This window comes from Scophthalmus maximus, chromosome 11, assembly GCF_022379125.1.
Source record: "Scophthalmus maximus strain ysfricsl-2021 chromosome 11, ASM2237912v1, whole genome shotgun sequence".
In the NCBI taxonomy this organism is placed as follows: Eukaryota; Metazoa; Chordata; class Actinopteri; order Pleuronectiformes; family Scophthalmidae; genus Scophthalmus; species Scophthalmus maximus.
The window spans coordinates 3,094,608-3,115,684 of NC_061525.1; the positions used below are offsets into that span (position 1 = coordinate 3,094,608).

Sequence of the window (21,077 nt, forward strand, 5' to 3'; positions counted from 1 at the left end):
ATAACAGTTTTTTTATCCTGTTTTAAAATTCATGTTCACCATCAACTGCAACTGTATCATCTAGATTCTAGATCTTACCACCCAGCATAAATGTTCCTGTCCAGTTTAACTTCTCTGTGATGAATCCAACTACAATGAAATTTAGAACATTCAGTTCTGGTTGATTATGTCAGGGAATATTGGATTTAACTTTATGTCCATGTCTAATGCTGCAGGATAAGTGTCCCTTTTATTTTGTCCGCCCTGACAGCATTTTCATGCAAAAATAATCCCTTCCTCAAAGTCTATGATTGAAAAAAATATTAATAGTCATTTAATAACCTTGAATTGCATGTTTTTACCCATCTATCACAATCTCAAGAGCAAGAGAGAGTCACAAGCTCGGTGTTTATCTCCGTACAAGTGGCCAGCAGACAGTTATGTGATGGCACTGATGTTGCCTGGCTTGTTTTCATTCATCTGCTGCCCTTTAAACAGCCAGGTCCAACCTGAAGCTGCTTGAAAATAAGCTGCATAAAGTAAGACAGGAACAACCACATCTCGCCCTTCAAAATAAACGCACAACCGTGTCTCAAAAATGTGTGCTTTAGCGGACATAACACTTGCATTTACCTCTTAAAGTCCTTATCCAAGAAAAAGAATCAACCGATGAATTATTTGAAATGTATTGGTTCAAACAATCGGCACCCGTTCAGTATGGTTAATGCAACATGATGTCACTTTCTCTCAGTCGATGGCAGTTGATATCTAAAAGTTAGTTTGCTCTCAATTTGACAAGCTGGTCAGGAGTCTCGCGTAGTATACGATAACTGTAGCCTACTGCATTTACTCCTGATAAATAACTCCTTCATGGATTAGGCCCGGGTTGACTGTTGTTAGTTCTGTGATGCAAGAAATTATTATGTTTCTTCTACTTTTTCTCCCAAATGAATCACATGTTTGATGCTTAACATGCTCAAAAAGTCATGACTCGGGCGACACACATCCGTCAGGGTTGAAAAAAATGGGTACACCCGACCTTCCTATGCGAAAGGAAAAGAGAAACAGACGCCCAACAATTCATTCAGCAGCGATATTAAAGTGATGGGCCATGCACGACAACGATTAAATCCGAAGTAGAAGAAAAAGAGTATGAATATGAATAGGACCCAGAGGGAACGCAATCATTGTTACCGTTGGCTATGAAGCATTTCCAGCTTATGTCATACAGTGTCATGTGGACAAATATGAGTGGGCAGGAGCGAGAGCAAACATTCTTAACGAGACAACCTTTTCCTTTCAGTTTCATACCCTACATTATTGTTTTGATTTAAATTCCATCCTTGGTAATGGATAAATATTCTTCAACTTGTACTCCATGTTTAGCATGAATCCACCCGCTAAGAAGGCACAGGGCCAAGTCGCCTATAAAATGAGCATTTTGTAGTCCATCTTCAGTTTCGCCAGAGCAGACGTACGTCAGTAACATCCGCCTTTGCATAATTACTTAGTACAGTGTAAGGGGAGACGGCTTCTCTTAGCGCCGCTGTTGGCTTTTCCTATGTCCTATCCGTCCTCCTTTACATCTTTCCATGACCTCAGGACGTTTTCCATTAAGGTCAAGGAATAGTAAATAGGAAAAGACAATGGGAAGGACAATCCGAACCCACCCCATAATTTACATCATTGTCAGTGTATTGAGGAAGACTTGAAACTAGAGCATGCCACCATAAACTCCTCAGGAAAATGCTTACTGACGTTATGAATCGAGTGACGAGTAGATTTCATTTCCTCGTAGACTTTTATGGAGACTGACTTAATTTTGCAACAAGGGAGTCGCCCTCTGCTGGTGAGTCCAGAGAATACAGGCTCCAAGCACTTCCTTATCGGCTTCCTTTTCCGGACCCGGTGACTACTAGCCTGGGAGCCAGACGAATTCTGGGAGTTCATTTCATTTGCTCAGCCAGACTGTCTGATTACCCCAGGCTAGGTGACTACGTCCATTTTTTTTACAAACAGTCTATGGAGCCCGACCATCGCTACTGCAGCTATAATAAACTTTTTTCTCGTAAACTGCATTCAGCATGCATTGGCGTGTCATAGGCCAAATTTGATTGGTCGGCATGTAATAATCATTCCTAATTATCATCTACGTGTACATACATTTTTTTGATGGGCATCGATTAATCTTACTTTTATTCCTTATTAATCTTTATCCAGGAGGCAGTGCACATTATGCACCATACTCACATTATATACATTTGATGTCTTTTATGATGAAGTTCTCCATTGTGTTGTTGTGACCAACCCGGCACTTCCGGTTTGCGGGCTGAACGTAATGGCATATCTGCTCGTGAGGAGGAGGAGGAGGAGGAGGAGGAGCCGACGGTCTCCTTCTGGTTCCCGTTACGATGCGAGAAATCCGCCGTCCTGCCGTTCAGCTGTGCTTCCCGTCGACTCTTGAGCAAACTGTGGAATCTCGCCCGTGCGGCTGAAGCCTCCGTCAGTGAGTAACGTCAGTATTGATATATATATTTATATATTTATATTTATTTTTTTAAATACCCCCCCTCCCCCCCAGCTTGAAAACGACGTGTTTTGACAACGCGCAAGCTTTGACCAGTGGATTTGATCGAAACACGTTGAGGCTAAGCTCGGCGCTCCGCTTTGCGCAAACACTGGCGCAAACGTGTGGTTTTGCGGCGCGCGCGCGCGCACCCGGTCCCGCCAGCTGCGTGGAATTTTCGGCGACACATCTTCACGCGCGACCGAGGCCTCTTGTGGCCGAATTCCCCGCCTGGAGTCGCCGCCGCCGCCGCCGCCCCGTGCCTGGTTGTGATTAGTGGCCGATGGCCCGGGGGGGCTGCTAAAACGCGTCGCCGCTCGACCCAGCTCCGCGGAAAGGCCGCGGCCAAAACGCGTCGCCCGCCGTCGCGTTCGGCGACGAACGACGATGTACCGATGACGGAGCAGGGCGGGGGGGGGGGGGGGGGGGTCGTCCAGCGGCGTGGACCAAAGGGTCGCTAGCGCGTTAGCAGCGACGCGTCTCCCCCGACGGGAGCGCACGAGGAGAGGGAGGGCTTGTGTTGCCAGCGTCCCACTTCATGAACACAACCCGACACGTCGATGTGGCCCATACGCCGACTGGCAACTACGAGCTCCTTCCATCAGCTGTTTCATCCCGAAATACTCCCAGCTTCAAAATACACCGTGCTGCTGCTCCGTGTGATGGAGAGCGCCTCGCAGAAAGGGAGGGGGGGGGGGGGGGGGGGGTGTTGTTGACAGCAGCCATGCAAAAAGATGAATATGATCGTTTAAAAATAGCAAATGAAGCCGCTGTTGAGTTCCTCGGTGGAACTTTGAGATGGGACGTCTTTTGAGGCTTTGTGTACGCGGAGTACTGATGCTGTATTTTTGTGGCAGATGCAGCTACTGGTAGTTTAGTGTTTGATAACAAATCATATCATATATAGATGGTGTTCATTTATTCTATTTTTTTTGTTGGCCGATGACAATATTAGGCAGTACAAGATTTCCGATACCATAAAATCGGCTGAGATGTGTGTGTGTGTGTGTGTGTGTATAAATAAACATAAATCTGTCAATGATTCCTCAGATGTTACTATCAAACCTTCATGACAAAGAAATGTAATTGACGCTTGACATTTCACTCAAACCACAAACTTTTCATAAAGAGCTATAACCAAAGCGCAAACACAAATACAACCATATATATATATATAGATCTTGACAATAAACATAATTTATTTGATGTCAAATGTGAACATGAAGGCAGATGTTGTTTCCTAAATTGTTTAGTCTGAACAATAAAAAGATTTCATATCTCTAAGCACGAGTGCGGATACCGACATGTCTGTGAAAGGTCATATCGGCCGTTAAACAATCACGCATTTTAGATACGTAGTGACGCGAGTGGTTGAAAAATAAATACATCTTATTCCTATACCAGAAAACAACTGGGGATGGCAGTTTGAGTCTTGATCATCACGCTCATGGCGTCGGGCCATCAACAAGTATCCACGTGCAGTAGGTTTGAATGTGGCCGCTCACGTTTCAGATTTGAAGGCGTGGGTGCCAGGTTCATGAAAAGCAGTGGTGACACTCAATCACTAAGCTGTGATTGAGTGAAAAGAATTGTCCTTGGGTTAGAATTAGAGGAGTTTATAGGGGTAGTGGTAGCAATGAAAGGGAAACGACCAAGTGCCAACAATATTGACATATCAGCCCCCTTTTAAATTGATCAGGTGAACATCAAAGTAAATCCACTGCATGAACTTACTATCATTCAGTTGGATTTGTGTTTCTGACCGGCTGGCTCTACGTTCCTACTGTATCTTCTAACTCCTGAGGAGATGATCTCACCTGGCTCATTGCATCCCCCTCCACCCCCCTCCACACCCTCGAGGATAAACTATAGAAACAAAATATTGGAAATATTGGATACTTTATTAATGTGTGTTTTGCCTACTTCACATGCACTCGTTTCATTTCAGCTCAGTGAGAATCTCTACAGTGTTTGATGCCATTTACTGTCATGTTTCTCTCCCATGTTTCTGTTCGTGCGTACGTGTGTGACAGAGTGGGGACAGGTTGACAAATTGTTACGTTCTGTTTCCAGCAAGTGTCATAAATCCCTCTAAGGGCCACAGATGGGCCGACATGGACCCCAAACCACTGACAGTCTGCCCAAAATAGCATCTTTTTTACGATGTTTCAGTTAAGAGGAGGTAGTCTGACCACTGTGGCCAGTAGGAGGACATACTTTGACTCCTCTTGGCTCTATCAGACTGATATTACTAAGGTTGGTGCAGCGGTAAATAAAAAGGTTTAAAATACTTAAACTCCACCTCAGTCTTTCAGATTGTGATCAAACTGTGTGACAGTGGCAAAGGGTTCACTTGGTTCAACGGGTCAGGTAGGATGGCACCTTAGCAGAGTTTAACTTTGGGCTTCAGGGATGCCAGGACTGGATGTGGCCTTGCAGGACATTTGGTTGTTACTTTCCCTGCATGTCTCTTTACCCGTACATCATATATCTATGGCATCAAAAGCGGAATAAACAATAAACTTGATGTATCTAAATCAGACCACATGTCCAAATGTGCATGAGTACAATAATGCTACTTTCACTGTTCCAAATGAAGTGATATTTTGTCAGCGATAGGGGGGAACTCTGGGGAATCAGTTTCCCTGGTTGGGGCCCCGCAGGCAGCACTTCCTCTCATTGGTGAAGCTCGCTGTGATTGGTGAAGCTCGCTGTGATTGGCACACGGCCTGAGAGGAAGTGCTGCTTCAGAGGCCTGCTCAGGGACAAGAAAAAACCCACAACACAGGAGTAATGTATTTTTTATGACATGGAACGTGGTGGGTACAAAGTGTTAATTCCTCCATGTCTCAGATAGATTTCCAACTTGTTGAGAAGAGCTTCTACTGGACCTCATGCCTGTGCATGAGTTGATCCTATCACAACACTCTGGGTTTTATGCCTCGGTCAGGCGGGTTAAGCGTGACTTGTGCTCTGGGCTCTTGGCCTCAGCTCACTGTCACATATGCCTCCTTTCTGTCGGGCTGTTGTTCCTACTGCGGAAAGTGGATCATTAACAAGGTGCCAATAACCCCGCTGCTGCGATGGAGCCCTGCTGAGGCCTTTGTTGTGCATCACGTAGCATGTGGTTCCATATATTTAATTTTATGTTGATTCACAGATCTCCAGTAGGATGTACACGTCCTGATTGAGTTTCTTTATCGTAACTATCTGCCTTATAGAGCGCAACAGTGAGGTTCCGGAAGTGAAAATACCATTCATATTCTCCATTGACATTTTGATTATTAGCCATAATGTCGTAACCATCCAAGGTCGACCCACCACGAGCTACGAGGTTGTGAAAAGAGGGTATTTGCACGTGTAGAAGCCACAAGTCCGGGTGAAATCAACATTTTTTAAAGAAAAACATGTTTTATTTGCGATGTCATTGAGAAACACTACACTACCCACAATCATGAAGTGTAACATCTATGTTTCTGATTGGTGGAGACCGCTGTTACCATGGAAACGCTTACTGCACCCGCGAACTTCAATGTTGGCCAGTGATGCTGCGTTCCATTGTGCTCGGGAGACTCGGGCGTCGGGGTTGTCGTTCCATTATACCTCAGAACTCGAAATTACAAACCTCAGAATCGGAAGTTACTACAACTCGAAACGCCTTGTAGAGTCGGAATTCCGACTCAGAGGGTCGGAGGAACCCCACCAACCCCGACTCCTGAGCTCCGAACACTGGGTTCCGAGAGGTAATGGAACGCAGCATGAGTTCCTGGTTCCTGCTGCTACCACTGAACTCTACGGTCGTTACACTTTATACACACACAAAACAGAAATTGCAATACAGTCCAAGGCCCTTATCAACAATATAAATAATAGTGATGATGATGAATGTTAAATTCAAGAAGAAGCTAAACTGTCGGTTAGAAGTCGTTGGGAATGCCTTTTCAACAGCTTATGGGATGAGTAGTATCTAACCTTTTTAAATAATTATATATGTACAGAGTCTTGTACCTTTTGCTCTTTCTTCAGTTTTTTAAGCATTTTTTAAAATCCAAATAAACGTTTTATGATGGCTTGGTTCCAGGCTTAAAACCCTTTATATAAGGATTTTATGAAATGTCAATGGAGTAAGTTAATGGGAAATTTACTTCCGGAGCCATAAAAAAAGTGGGCGGTCACAGTTGCGCTCTGGCCTGTATATTAGATTATAGTTATTGAAAGATGTGCAATGAAAATTATAGAATGAAACATGAATTCCCGTATTTGTGTAGCTTTTCTACGGATCACATGTATGTGCGCGTTCTTCTGTCAGGCTTAAGAGAGGGGGGAAAAGCTGATACGTCGGGACGGCCTCCAGACATTTGGGGTCGATGTCTTGGTTTTAGAGGGATTGATAACACTTGTTGGAAAGCTTTTATCGCAGTCAACATGACAACGCGTGTGTGCGGAGAAGCTGAGACAGTTAAACAGCAAGCAGAGGAGAGAAACGTGACGGTAAATGACAGAAGAAAAAAACCCGCTGTAGAGACTCACTGAGCTGAACTCGAACCAATTTACTGCTCACGGTCAAGGACTTCTTGCCACCAACTTTGCCTACTTCTGCAGATTTAATTTCTCAATTGGACAGCATAGGTCTGCGCACTCACTAATCACACAGAGACAATGGGTCAACGCCCCAGTTGAATGAAATGAGCGTACGGCTGAGTGTTGGTGGCGGCGAGGCCGCACGAGCACCGCTGCTGCCGCGAGATTAACAGAATTACAGATTGGACATATGTTGGCCAACAGGTGATGTGGGAAGTGACATCCGAGGCTCAGTGTAAAGCTGTGAATCACTGTAGATAAGAAGCCAGTGAAACTCTCTACCCCCCATCCTGTACGAGCATCTGTTCACCAGTTCCGGCCCCGGTGAGGAAAGACCACTCGGATCCTAGGAGCAGCAGTAAGCAGCTGTCTCCCATATTGGAACACACACGCGCCCTCTGAGGACCGAGAGTCCTGGATTTTGTGCTAAATATAGCTTGGTTCTTAGGTGCAGATTTATATTACGATGTTGTGTCCATGGCATGGTGTGTGTCTGTCTCTCTCTCTCTCACACACACACACACACACACACACACACATGCTAATACCTGCGCACACTCATTCTGTGATCTTGTTCTCGCTGTTTTTCTTACAAAGAAATGATTCTATAAAGCAAATTGAAAACAGTGGTAAGTCGAACATGGATGAGCGTTAGTCTAAATGTAAGAATAGTTTCATTATGTGAGCCATATTTCCTAGGCCTAGAGGCCTATTTGTCGTTGTTCGTGTCCTATATGATTTCTGTTGCTGCTGAGAGAAATGTTATCCAAAGTTCAGTCTTGCGTTTAGGCCTCAGACAAAACAAGCTATTTTAGGACGCGGTGTCTTTAGAAAACTCGGAGAAATCCATATTTTCTGACATTTTATACAGTAGACTAAACCAGTAATTGATTAATCACACAACGAGAACAGATGAGTGGATAGAAGAAGCGAGACTTGCTGAACTGTTATTGACATTCATTCTAATGTCAACAAACACACATGTAGACCACTGTTAGTGGGCTCAATTCAAATTTTCGAGTTCATATTCATGTTTCGTATGATAAGTCCATAACGTAAAAATCTTGACAGGCCTACTTCCAGCATAGTCTGACTTGAAGGGTGTATAAACCTGTGATTTGGTTGTTTGAGATTTATATATATATATATATATATATATACACACACACACACACACACACACACACACACACACACACACACACACACACACACACACACACACACATATAGTATAGAAAGTCAACAGCGGGACCAACTGTATCACTTTAAATGTGCTATGTGGTGGATATATTTAGAATCTGAAACAGCCCCTGCACACAGGCACATTTAGAGCAGGCTTTGCAGCAGCATCATTTCATTGATGAACTATATAATGTAAGTGTTACAAGCTCTTGCTAATTCTCTGTCTATTTTATCTCTCTGTAGGTGACGACTATGATGCCCCAACGTGTGTTCCCTGGTGGATTCTGACTCCGACCTTCACCTGGTGACGGGACTCACCACCTGACCAGTAACAGCACACCTCTAATACAGTCGGCCATGCCAGATGCTGCCAACTAACAAGTAGCACCGGGAGGGAAAACTCCAGTTTTGGTAAAACTTCCGTTTGTGTAAGAATGAGAAACTGAGTGGGGGGGAGAAAGTGGAAAGAAAGGTGAGACAGAAGGGGCCGAAGTGCTTGCGGTGGTGACACAAGAGCAGAGCCGTCCTGTCAGTTGGCTTGGCGGCACGTGAGGCCCTGAGGATGACCAGCCTGTTCAAACGCAGCAGCAGCAATGGGGGCTCCAGGAGCAGCGGGAGTGGCGGCGGGGGCGGCAGCGGACAGGGGCAGCTCAACAACAGCAGGCCCAACCGGCAGGTCCGGCGCCTGGAGTTCAACCAGGCCATGGAGGACTTCAAGACCATGTTCCCCTCGATGGACTACGAGGTGATTGAGTGCGTGCTGCGCTCCAACAACGGTGCGGTGGACGCCACGATCGACCAGCTGCTCCAGATGAGCATCGACGGACAGGGCTCAGACGACAGTTCCGACTCGGATGACAGCATCCCACCAGAGGTCAGTGGAAGGGGTCCAAGGGCACCGGCGGCAGTTAGGTGATCTAATGCCCGATGGGCCTAGTTCACGTCGTGAACACGAACAGCCCTACGCTTTGATTTCATTGATTACCACTTGGGTCAGTGACAGATTTAAATTTCAAGAAGATGGGGTGGGTGGGGGGGGGGGGGGGATTTCAAATGCATGCAATTTACTTCATTAATGTCATTCACACTGATGCATCAAAATATTATTTTTCTCATTGGCAACAACAATCATTGGTTTAAATAACCATATCAATAACAGTATTTACTCTCCACTCTTTCACAATAGATTTTTCTGATTGTCAAAATTTAAACCACAAATACATTTGAGTCATTTGTATTTTGGTTCGAGTAGTTTTTATGAAAAAAAAGCCCAAATTCTCAGATTTCAGCTTCTTAAATATGCATATTTTCTGGTTTCTTTGCTCCTCTATGACAGTAAACTGAATATCTTTGGTGTTTGGACAAAACAAAACATCGTCTTGAGGTAACTAGTCGATTAATCGAGAAAATAATCGACAGATTAATCGATAATGAAAATAATTGTTAGTTGCAGCCCTCGTCCTTTGTGTGATGGGTGTATGCAGTACATAGACCAGCAAACTGGCTCCGCTCGGTCACAGGGCATATTGACTCAAGGCTCCATGACAGCCAGAGATGCTGCTGACACAAGCACTGATTGATTTTTGTTGTTGTTGAATGAATGAATGAAAAATCTGAATCTGAGCATTAAACCACAGCTATTGGCTGCTGGCTTCATCTGAATGTTTATCGGTGTAAACCCACTTATTCAGACAAACACAGGCTGCCTAGTGTCTTGTCTTCACTATGCAAAATAAAAACAATATCATATGGAGGTCTCAATGTAGCATATCATATTTCACTGTGGTCTAAACCTCAGACCACTGACTCCAACTAGAATCAAATTGGAATCCCAAATTTGAATGAGGGTAAAGTGGCTTTGGGATTTCAGTGAAACAAAGCGTCTGGTTTTGTGCGTTTCTTTCCAGATTCTGGAGCGAACCCTGGAACCTGACAGCTCAGACGAGGAACCGCCTCCGGTCTACTCTCCACCAGCGTATGACATGCACATGTATGACAGGAAGTACCCAGAGACGCCGCCAACGCCCCCTCCACGGTGAGCAAGAGGGACTTGACACATGCATATAATATTCAGATTAAGAAATGTTTTCTGTGTGGGCATTAAATATTAAAATCTGTGCAATAAGGTAATACTCCTCCCACAGCTGCCTCAGGGTGGTATGTTTGATTTGCTTCTGGTTTTGGCCATATCCAATACTCATACATCATTTCATTTACTTTTGGCACTTGAGACATTAAAGCATCACTCAATTCATTAAAAGAGGAAGTCATAAATCCATCAAAATTTCAATCGATCAAGTAGGTGCGCCTCTCTGGTGTTCATAGTGGAAAGTGGAAAGTCCTGCGGTTATCAAGACGGAGGCGGTTTACGCCGTATTGCACTGGCGTTCGTGTGAATGTGGACGACGTGTTTGTTCTTCCCTTCAACAGTTGTGCTGTTAATCAACAACTCACAAGCACAAATCATTGATGTGCTCTGGAGTAAATGCTCACGTCGGCATGACCCCAGAGGAAGTGCTAACATGCTGAAGTGAAGGTGATTGCCACTAAAGAAAGGGTTCAGCTGGTAGGCCAGTAGTCTTGCACGTTGTTCATCATTAGATATTGGATCACGTGACCTTTTGACCTGGTGATGCTAGATTAGGTGTCAGGTGACCAATCCATCGCTTCCATCGAACAGGAACCCCAAGTGTCTGCACTAAATTCTTTGAGTAGATGTTATGAATAGAATTAATATTTCAGGTGCCGTGGACATTTGGTGCAGTGCAGTCGGTGTTGACATGTTTCACGCACAATATTTAAGATTAATTACTTCCCCTCGAGTCCACAAATCTGAACAAGGTTTCTTGGCGCTCCATCCAGCAGCGAACGGACATACCCACATGGCCAGTGTGTGGCCAGAATAAACCGAGACGACACAGAACTATGCATTTATTGTGTACGCAACCAAAAGACCCAGATCAAACTAAATATATGATCAACCAATTCCACGTACTCGTAAGATATATTTTTCTGTAAATGAAATATGGGAAACTAATAGATGTTTTTTTTTCTGATTCACACTGATGTGATTTTGTGAGAGGGCAATTTGAAAAAATTTAACTATTGAACATTAGTTTGAGATAACCATAGATTGCTGATGTTGAACCTAATGCAGTTGGTAAAATAACCCATTTGTTCTGTTACTCCTTGGGTAGATTCGAAGTCCAGCCTCCTCCCGGTCACCAGCAGGTCAGAAGCTACCGGAACTGGAACCCTCCAATGCTCGGAAATCTCCCAGACGATTTTCTGCGGATTCTGCCACAGCAGTTAAACAGTACAAAGGTAAAAACAAAAATTTAAAACATTAGCAGATGCTAACAATAAGTGCATTGAACCATGAAGATATTGCTGAGCAAAACTCGTCTCTCGCCGTTTCTGGGAGCACGGAGACGCTCGAAATGATTGTAAACTGTGGCTGGATGAAGATGGTCGGCATCAATACTCCGACTGTGGCATTCAAACCATGATAGATTTGTGTTGAGGGCCCAGGGCCCACGTCATCATCACAATCACCCCAGCCGCAGCAGCAGCAGCCTGGACTGTTGACACAAGGCAGGTTGGCTCCATGGCCAGATTCTGATCCGACCGTCTGCATCCTCAGCAGAAATCCAGATTCATCAGACCAGGCCATGTTATTTTTTGCTATTTTTTAAAATAGTATTTTCAGCTGCAGAGAAGACAGTCTGCTTCCTGTTTACACTTTTTTTCAGGTGTGTTAGTATGGATGAAGATTACGTCTAATGCAGAGCTAAGAAGCTCCTCTAATTTTACAACTAAAGCGTATAAGTATGGATGTAGCCTACGCACATGTATGGATGTTAATGGTCATGTGATAGACGTTTACAGGTGTGTTAGAACGGACGAGTATTAATACTTATACAGAGCTAAAATGCATGTGTGGACAGAGATGGTTTGAGTTTTAAAAAAACACAAAAGGTACAAGTAGCTGTTTTGATCTCTTATCAAAGCACGTGAATTGATTTGATGACCGTCTTTACCCCAGCAGAGCTCTCAGAGCAGCCTATCCCAGCCGCCGCCGCCGCCGCCGCCGTCCTCCTCCTCCACCGCCTCCATTTCCCCAACGAGCCAGTGGACAGCCCAGTCGACTTCTCGGTCCGGAGCCGCGGGGACCGCTGGAGGTCCAGGTTTGACCGCGGGCGGTACAGAGCAAGACAAGAAACTGAAGCAGTACCTGGACGACGAGCGCATCGCCCTGTTCCTCCAGAACGAGGAGTTCATGAAGGAGCTGCAGCGCAACCGCGAGTTCCTCATCGCCTTAGAGAGAGGTATGCTGGGCGATTCATCGGTGTGAGCTCAGTGTCAGGATCTGCACACGGCCGTCGGTGGCACAGAATATAAGAAACAGTCACAGTTGAGTTTGTGGGATGGGATTGAGATCTCAATCAGTCTTGTTCCCTGTGGAGTTTTTGACCTTTTGTTTGTTTCCTGCATGTGCACACTGGATTAAGAAGAAGAAAAAGAACATATCTTTGAGGAAAGAAATAGGTTCAACACATTTGTTGTCAGTATGGATACATACCATGTTTTTTTTTGGTGACTGAATGAAAATATAACTTTTTGTACCATACAAGGAAACTCCATAAGGGAACCTTTTTTCATAAAAAGCCTTAGTTTTTTTGCTGCTTGATGCTCAAGTCCTGTTCATGTCTCTTTGGAATTACTTTAGTGTGAATAATGATGAAACACAAACGTATGACAAAGCGGCGACACAAAGCGGTCAAGGGTGTCTGTGATCAAATGGGAAAAAGCAAAGAGTCCAGGTTTGCCTGGAGGTTCCTGACTTGAGATTGCAGTTTGTTTATTGGACAAACGTAGAGAGCTGGTTTCCAAAATATCCGCTCCTCCATTGGTCACACACATTGCCGCTCTTCTTAAGACCTGACCACACCAACAGTGTGATTTCAGGTCAGATGGGTTCATTTCAGTGGGATGATGATGAGTGGATTCCTGCTGACCTCAGGGGGGAACAACCTGGCAGAAGCCATTCATATCAACAGTGACTCACCATATTCAGTTTATATAACTATGCTTTGCCGGAAGGAACAGTCAGCTGTGAGACTGGAACGGTTTACTCCCTCTATTTAGCGTAAGTCCAGGCGCCAGGACCACAACAGAATTGTGTAAACAGCAAGTTAAATTCTGTCACTTTTAGCAGTGTTCATGGTTTTGGAACCCTTTTTGCTGTTGTTGACTTTTTGTGGTATATTTCTTTACTTTTCTGTACTTGGACAGGACTGATTCCATATGTTCTCCATAGGTCCGGATCAGCTCCTGATCCAACAGTCTCACGCCCAAGTCGTCAGATACAGAACAGGCACTCGGTCAGGACGCTGGGTACCATTTTATTTCGGAAAATGATACACCAGTCGAGCAGACGACAAACCGTTGCTTCTCCGCTCTGCACTGAAGTGACCCCGTGTGTCTAAAAAGTGTCACGGTCCTGACCAAGCGTCCGCATGTGAGGAACTGGGAGCGATCAACGCATTGTTTGAGTAGGCGCACTTAAAGCTCCAGCTGTTCCTGAATCACACACAAAGGTTTTTATTGGTGTTTGAATGAAGGATGAACTCATCTGATTTTTGAGAGGAAATTTGGATTTAACTCTCAAAAATAAATGTCTATTAGCTCAGAACGTGGAGTTGAACAATCCTGAGTTAAAGCTCAACACATTTATTTTTTCTAAGGACTATCTAAAGGCCGGACTCTCACGGCCAGACTCTAATGACCCGTCTTCAGAGTCTTCTAAAGATGGGTCTTGTTCTTCAATTGGTGTCGAACCAAACATTTGGCCAATACCCGTTTTTGCGTTGCTTTATCGAGGCCAGGCACATTATCTTTTGAGGAAAGACAGTTTACAGTGAAATGTTGTCGTCAGCCCCCTGAACACTAGCATGTAGCCTCGTTGAGACAAGCAAGCTGACACAAAATTGGCCACGCCCCCCCCCCCCCCCCCCCCCCCAAAAAAAGAAGGTTTGTCTTGGCTCCTCTGCTGCGACAACACGAAAACTCTCAACTGTCTTCCCTTCTCATCAGACACCGGTCGAGGTGAACTGATGTGGAGAGCTCTGTCGCCATACCCGAGCTCACCACATCGTGTTCATCGCGGCCTCCGCACATCAGTAGGTCATAACATCTGCTCTCTTGTTTTTTAGATCGCTTGAAGTATGAATCAAAGAAATCAAAGGCCAGTCATTCATCTAGCATGGAGAGTTCCACAGGTAGATATCACTCATCACGGCTTCTTCTGCCAAAGCTATTTGCACTGTCTCTGCGTAGCACGGGTCTCTGTGGGAATCGCACTATATACATACTTGAGCTTCTACAGTCGTCGTGATTCACATGTGCACACGTCTATGAATGTGAATATGTTCACAATCTCTGTGTGTGTGTGTGTGTGCGCGTGTGTGCGTGTGCGTGTGCGCGTGTGCGTGTGTGTGTGTGTGTGCGTGTGCGTGTGTGTGTGTGTGTTTGTGTGTGTGTGTGTGTGTGTGTGTGTGTGTGTGTGTGTGTGTGTGTGTGTGTGTGTGTGTGTGTGTGTGTGTGTGTGTGTGTGTGTGTGTGTGTGTGTGTGTGTGTGTGTGTGTGTGTGTGTGTGTGTGTGTGTGTGTGTAGGAGAGCAGTTCTCTGCGGCATCCATGGAGGCCATCTCAGACGACGCCCTCTTCAGAGACAAACTCAAACACATGGGCAAATGTGAGTCTGGTGATTTTACAGCACAGCTTGGTATTTCACGTGCAGCTGCATCAGCCTCCGAGGTAGACGTGTAACGGTATGCGCCTCATTTTTTTCAGGCCACAGGTCTCGATACATTTTAGGTACAGCAAAGGAAACAAAGACGTGCGGAAAACAAAATTGAATAGTTAAATGAATTAAATGTAAACACTTAACAATAACTCAATGGCAATGATCCTTACTGTAACAATTAAGGCAGGACTATGGCATATTGCCAGTTCTGTGCCATTGTAGGACTAAATTCAATCAACCCCCACTCATCAATATCAGTCCCCTAAATCTGCCTTCAGTGGGAAATTGATGAAAATGCCCAATTGCGCAATGTTAAAGAAAGCGGAAAAACGTACCTGCGCCCGCCTCTTTGTCCAGAATCCGTGCCAAAATTCAATGGCTTCTTTTCTTGGCCCATTTCCCATCCTTCCCCCAAGTTTCGCGGAAATCCATTCCTTGGTTTTTTGGGTAATCCTGCTGAAAGCAAGGCCGAGCCGTCAGACAGGGGTGAAAACATGACTTCCTTGGCGGAGGAAGGAAGTCACAGCTATGGCTACAGTCCTAATATCCTCTGAGAGTAACCCGTCTTGCAATCCATTTACATTCTTGTTGCACGAATCAACACTTGTGTAGTGTCGACCAGAGTCCACGCGCAGTTCTCGTCAAGCCCACTGATCGTTGGCCATCCTCGCCGTAAGCGGGAGGATGCGCCGCTCCCACCGGAAGAGTCCTCGGCTCTGGTCTCTTACTCTGTGTCTGCTCTTCCGACAGCAAGCCGCGCTACACAAGCTTAGCTCGCCTTGCAAACAGGGCCAAACCCATGACGATGCATCAAGGGTTAAAGCAATGTCGGGCTTCACTGAACCGAGGAAATCCCCCGCACCGAACCAAAACATGCTGCGACTGAATGGTGCGGGGCGAACACACGTACAGCTACGCCCCTCCCCCAGGGTCATTGTCCGCCGCGGTTAATTCATTGCAAAGACCTTTTCACCTCCAGCCACGAGAAAGAAGCTGTTCGAAATTGCCAGGACGTTCTCGGAAAAGACAAAGAGGAGAAAGTCAAAACGGAGGACGCTCCTGAAGCACCACTCGTATCCTTTGGTCAACCCCGCTCACCCTGTCTGCGTTATATTGGTGTAAAGTCAAACCTACTCACTCGCCCCGATCAGACCATTCATTTTTGCTTTTAAGTATTCAGCAGTCACATCAGGCTCTCCACATTCTTCATATGAGGACATCCAGATCACCACCTCTGAGGACGCATTTATAATCTCAAGGTCTTCACATTATCTACACTGAGCACTTCAGTGTAGATACTCAGCGTCCACGCGTGTGATCTGTCTGTCCACTTCCATGAGACCTTAACTGAGCTCCTGTCCAGACTGGGCACAGCCAACTCCACAGCCAATCTCCTGGACGATGTGGAGGGAAACCCCTGTGGTGAGAAGTGCACGTCACACGCACGCACGCACGCACGCACACACCATGTACAACCTTTTGGTTTTCTGTCCCGCAGCACACTTCCACCTGTACATCCACTCAGAGGAGACTGATCTAGCCGCTGAGTGACGATTCAAGTCGCAGCATCAGAACTAAAACGACTTGTATGTAACTGCTTGAGGGGAAATGAAATGATAAGCATCGCCGCAAGAGGGAAATCAGAACATAAAAAACGTTTACAAAATGTTAAAGTTGACCTCTTTTTCCCACCCTGATATTCATGTTTACCAGTTGTCGTGAGGATCTACAACAAATGTAAATGAACATTCATCGGTGATGCACTTACGATTATGTGCTTGTGTTCAGAGGAAGACGGTCGGCCCAGGAGGGCAAACACTCAGGAAGAGGCTGAACCACGCAATGAGCCACTATCATGGTGAGATGCTCCTCAGTCATTGCTCAGTGGGTGTTCATGAAGCTGGATTCACATCGGCCATGGCTGCGACGTCAGCGGCGCCAGACTCTTTAATGTTCGCGCTTCAGGCCTTCTCCTAACGTGAAGGTGCCACTGCTGACAAAAGACTATGGATCCCACTCCAGCAACATTTGCCCCCCTGCACTGAGAACATTTTCTGCTTTTCCATGTGTCAGAATCGTGTATGTGTTGTGAAGATCGCCACTTTTGTGGCTTCCGGGCTTTGTAAAAAGAAAAGAAAAAGAGGATAAGATAAATGTCAGTGAGGGTCTGTCGCATCCTCATTCACCGCTTTTTGCTTTGGAGTGAAGACACACGTCACCCAGACTCTGCTCTGCCTTTCAGATCCTCCCGGGGCTGCACCATGTCAGGGTTACCATGGAGACAGCAGCGTGACCCATTGGGTGGTGGCCTCGCCAGTCTTCCTGTCTCCCACTGCAACCCGCTAATATAAGGCTCAGCAATGAGCTGAGACCCCCCCCCCCACCCCCCACATGGTCCTCGTCCTCTTCCCAGCCCTGGGCTGATTGTCTGTAAATGTCTTATCGTACCTGTATTATAACACTTTGTTGATATATAATTTTACATGTAAAGGAAAACGCATTAGTCCCGACCAGTATTTGTTAACCTTTAACTCCCAGAGAGGAACACTGGCATCGTTCCGATCTCACCCTGTGAGCCTTTGTTACCGTTCCAGTCGTGTGCAGTAGCGGCAGTGTGTGTGTGTTCTGCCTGGGCTCCCTCTGGCTGAGCATCTCAAATCAAAAGTGTGCTCATTCCCCCTTTATATACACTCGACCAGGTAGAGCTCTTTTTTTTTTTTTTTGTAATTTTTACCATGGTTTTCTCAACCAGGTTGTGATATGTGTCTGTTCCTGGGCATCAGGGGCGATGTCACAGGAACTCTTTAGTGTCAGAATATTGTGGCCAGTCATGTCGTAGCTCCCCTGTTGTGAACGCTCGTCCGTGGCCACGGTAACCGTTTGGTCGCAGCTAAAGGACAGTTATAAAAAAAAAGAAAAGAAGAAGCAAATAATAACAATGACAGAGCAGCCGACTGATTTTGTTTGGGGTGGAAGACGGCGTCATCCGGTCTATTGTAGCGTCACAAACAGCCGCACGGTTAAACGCTGTGACGTCAACAAACCTGGGTGTCGACAAGTAAGACAGAGCCTGGACAACTTTCCAACCAGGAAACGAGCTGCTGTCTGCCGCCGCTAATTGGCAGGAGCCAATTGGACTCCAGAAAAGTCAGACAACTGGTTGCGTGGAGAGCGAAAAAAGGTTGAGCCGCACGCACACCCAAGTTGTTCACTGCGTGACCGGGATTTTCACTTTTTAGAATATTTTCACCAATCGTCAATTTTTAAATGACGAATTCCCCCAAAGATGTATGTGCGGCAGACCCAGCCAATGCCATTCGAGCGGCCGTCGGCCGCATCGCCTACGCAACCACGACGACGCCTCTTCAGTGGCGGTAGCCCGCGCGTGGCCGGATGCTCCCGCGCGTCACAGCGGCAGCGGCCTGAAAGGCAGGAAGGACACAGTCAAGGTTTTTTTATGTTTGCAGGGCGGGAAATCCAGAGAGGGTCCTCAGCTTCGTCGCTGCACTACTGACCCCTGCTGGTCGATCAGGGTGCCTGCACGGAGAACGAGACGGGGAGGAGAAACAAACTGCCAGTGCACGTCAGGACAAATGGCTGCCAGATGTCAACATCTACCTCCTCCTACCCATTAGACCCCTGCATTTTTTTTTTTTTTTATGTCATGCCGTTTTTTTCTCTCGTTTTTTTGTTCATTCCCGACACATCCAGAGAAACTTTGCCAATAATCTGCCAGATTTCTAGAACATTAAACATATATTAAAGGTTGTTTTTTTGCAAGATCTTGAGGAAATCCGAGTTGTCACTCAGAGCACTTTTGCTGTATCTCAGGTCGTCTCATAATCTGTGTGTGTGCGTGTGTGCGCGGGCGGGAGGATAACAGAAATATGACTGGGTGGATTATCGCCCCGCGTAAACTTATTCTGAAGTTGCTCGTTCGTTCACCCTGTTCTGCCGTTCTTTTCATTTGTATGTGTCGATGTGGAAGTAGCGTGGATTTGTGTTTGAAGTCGCCACCACAAATTAGATGAATTACCATCTCCCTTTGTTTCATACATCTTCAGAAAATTCTCATTTTCTTTTTCTCTCTTATGAGTGTTATCAATCCCCTTTGATTAAAACTACTTAAATGAGCTCTTTTGTCAAATTGTCAAAGGACCATTCCAGTGTTAATGTATGTTTCAGACCGTTGACTGTAACCCCATGTATACACGACATCATATATATTTAAAGTTTTGGATATTCCCACGTGACCCGTGGATCGTGACAATGTGAGGAGTGTCTCTTTTGTCAGCTCAAATCAAAAACGGCAAACGGCAGGGAAATGGGACGATGCACGTGGCCGCTCAAGTGTCCGTCTTTTTCTGAGGAGGAGACCAAAGCAGAGCTAAAACCTGAAAGTGAATATTGGTCCTCCAAATTAAAAAAAAAATAAACACGACTCCAAACGAACCCTAATGTCGCCCTGCCATATAAACGGAAAGAATGTCGGGGTTCTCGTGTTCACGTGTTCCGCTGCCGATGGGCGGCCACAAGAAAATGGAGGATGGGCTGAACATTGGTCTGGTCCCAAAAATGATCCATCTTCAGAACCGGCTCAAACGTAAGGTCACGAGTACCCTTTGTGCCTCAGCGAGAAAGTCCATACTCGCTCCAGCTTGCTTGAACATTGATCTTTAAAGGGCTATCGTGCAGCTCCGGCTTCTTGCCTAAGTGACATAAGTGGACATTGGCTGGCTTTTTTCAGGAATTGGACTCAGCAGAGCAGGAACAGTCATGTTCAGAGGGTTGTGACTGTCACTTTGACTTATCAAAAATAATTGGATATAGTAATTGGAGTAATTGGACAAACTAACAGAATTATTACTGTTATGTTTAAAGCTACAGTGTGTAATATTTAGAAGAACTCATTCACAGAAATTGAATATGTCCATAACTATGTTTTCATATATATATATATAATCACCTGCGACAAAGAGCCAATGTTTTTCCGTCCACTTTGAATGAGTTAAATATAGTTCCATGAGGTGGACCCGACCTCAGTGGGAGTCCGCGTGTTTGCTACGTCGTGTTGAATGCGGTTGTTGCACAAAACGGTCCAGAGTACGTCGCATTGGCGTCGAATTTTCAGACGCTTCCGGTGACCCGGAAATGGAATTAGCGGTGCGCCGCCATAAAGTGTCCCCTGTCGGTCACTCGGTTGGTTGCGGTTTGCAACCTTACCACCAGATGCCGCCAGAAAAGTACAAAAATTACAAACGGGCTTTAAATTTCCATAAATAACATAAATAAGCCCTGTTTGTGGGTCTGTGCCTTCAGTTTGGTGTCTAGTAGGTTGAGGTCGGGTGACTGACTTGCTGATTGAAGAATATTTCATTTGTTTGCTTTGATCGAATCTTGGATCGCTTTTGTGGTGAGTTCAGGCTCGTTTCTCTGTCTTTGAAGAATTCCTCCTCCGTGCCAATAAACCCCAGTGACCCAGTTTCCAGTTGCAGCCACACATGCTAATGCCGTAACTGCCTCAATCATGTTTGACATGACGTGATGTGGGAGCTTTGGAGGAGGAGGAGGAGGAGGAGAGTCCCATGTGCCCAACTCATCTCCCTCCATCAGTCCAACTTGCTTTCACAATTGGGCAGATAAAAAAAAATCAGTCATGTCCAAATACTTATGGACTTAACTGTTTGTATCCTCAATGAGAAATTAACCGCATTGAATGGGATTCATAATATAAAATGGGCGCTGGGAGCCGGTCAACATGAGTCACGAGAAGGCTAAAAGGTGTGTTGTCTTCAACATCATTAAAATCAAGGTAAGTTTTGACTTTGAATGAATACATTTAAAAAAAAAAATCCAATTCATAATTGAAAATTGATTTCATTAATAGTTGAATGCACATCGTTTTTCCTTTGGCACACTCCAGAGTCCATGCAATTGACACAACGAAGAAAACTTCTCA

At 45.5% G+C, this 21,077-nt stretch overlaps 1 protein-coding gene and 1 long non-coding RNA gene across 14 annotated transcripts; both read left to right on the forward strand.

The window, feature by feature from the left end:
• The first annotated feature begins 2,309 nt into the window (after nt 1-2,309).
• Nucleotides 2,310-18,900, forward strand: cuedc1b (CUE domain containing 1b). Of its 13 annotated transcripts, none has more exons than XM_035622765.2 (11): nt 2,312-2,485; nt 8,555-9,185; nt 10,219-10,346; nt 11,509-11,635; nt 12,357-12,639; nt 14,527-14,592; nt 14,987-15,067; nt 16,098-16,191; nt 16,482-16,540; nt 16,617-16,704; nt 16,832-18,900. In XM_035622765.2, the coding sequence occupies exons 2-10, from the start codon at nt 8,874-8,876 to the stop codon at nt 16,667-16,669; spliced, it is 1,203 nt and encodes a 400-aa protein (XP_035478658.2). In that variant the 5' UTR covers nt 2,312-2,485; nt 8,555-8,873; the 3' UTR covers nt 16,670-16,704; nt 16,832-18,900. The 13 variants fall into 13 exon arrangements, 9 of the variants coding, with proteins under 9 accessions (XP_035478653.2, XP_035478658.2, XP_035478657.2 ...); XM_035622762.2 differs by lacking the exon at nt 16,617-16,704 and having other exon boundaries at nt 2,315-2,485; nt 16,907-16,976; nt 17,361-18,900; XR_004789796.2 differs by having other exon boundaries at nt 2,311-2,485; nt 16,482-16,704.
• On the forward strand, nt 12,646-14,323 carry LOC124850773. The gene is made up of 2 exons (XR_007031657.1): nt 12,646-13,460; nt 13,632-14,323. It is a non-coding gene; the product is annotated as an uncharacterized LOC124850773 (long non-coding RNA).
• Nucleotides 18,901-21,077: the final 2,177 nt, after the last annotated feature.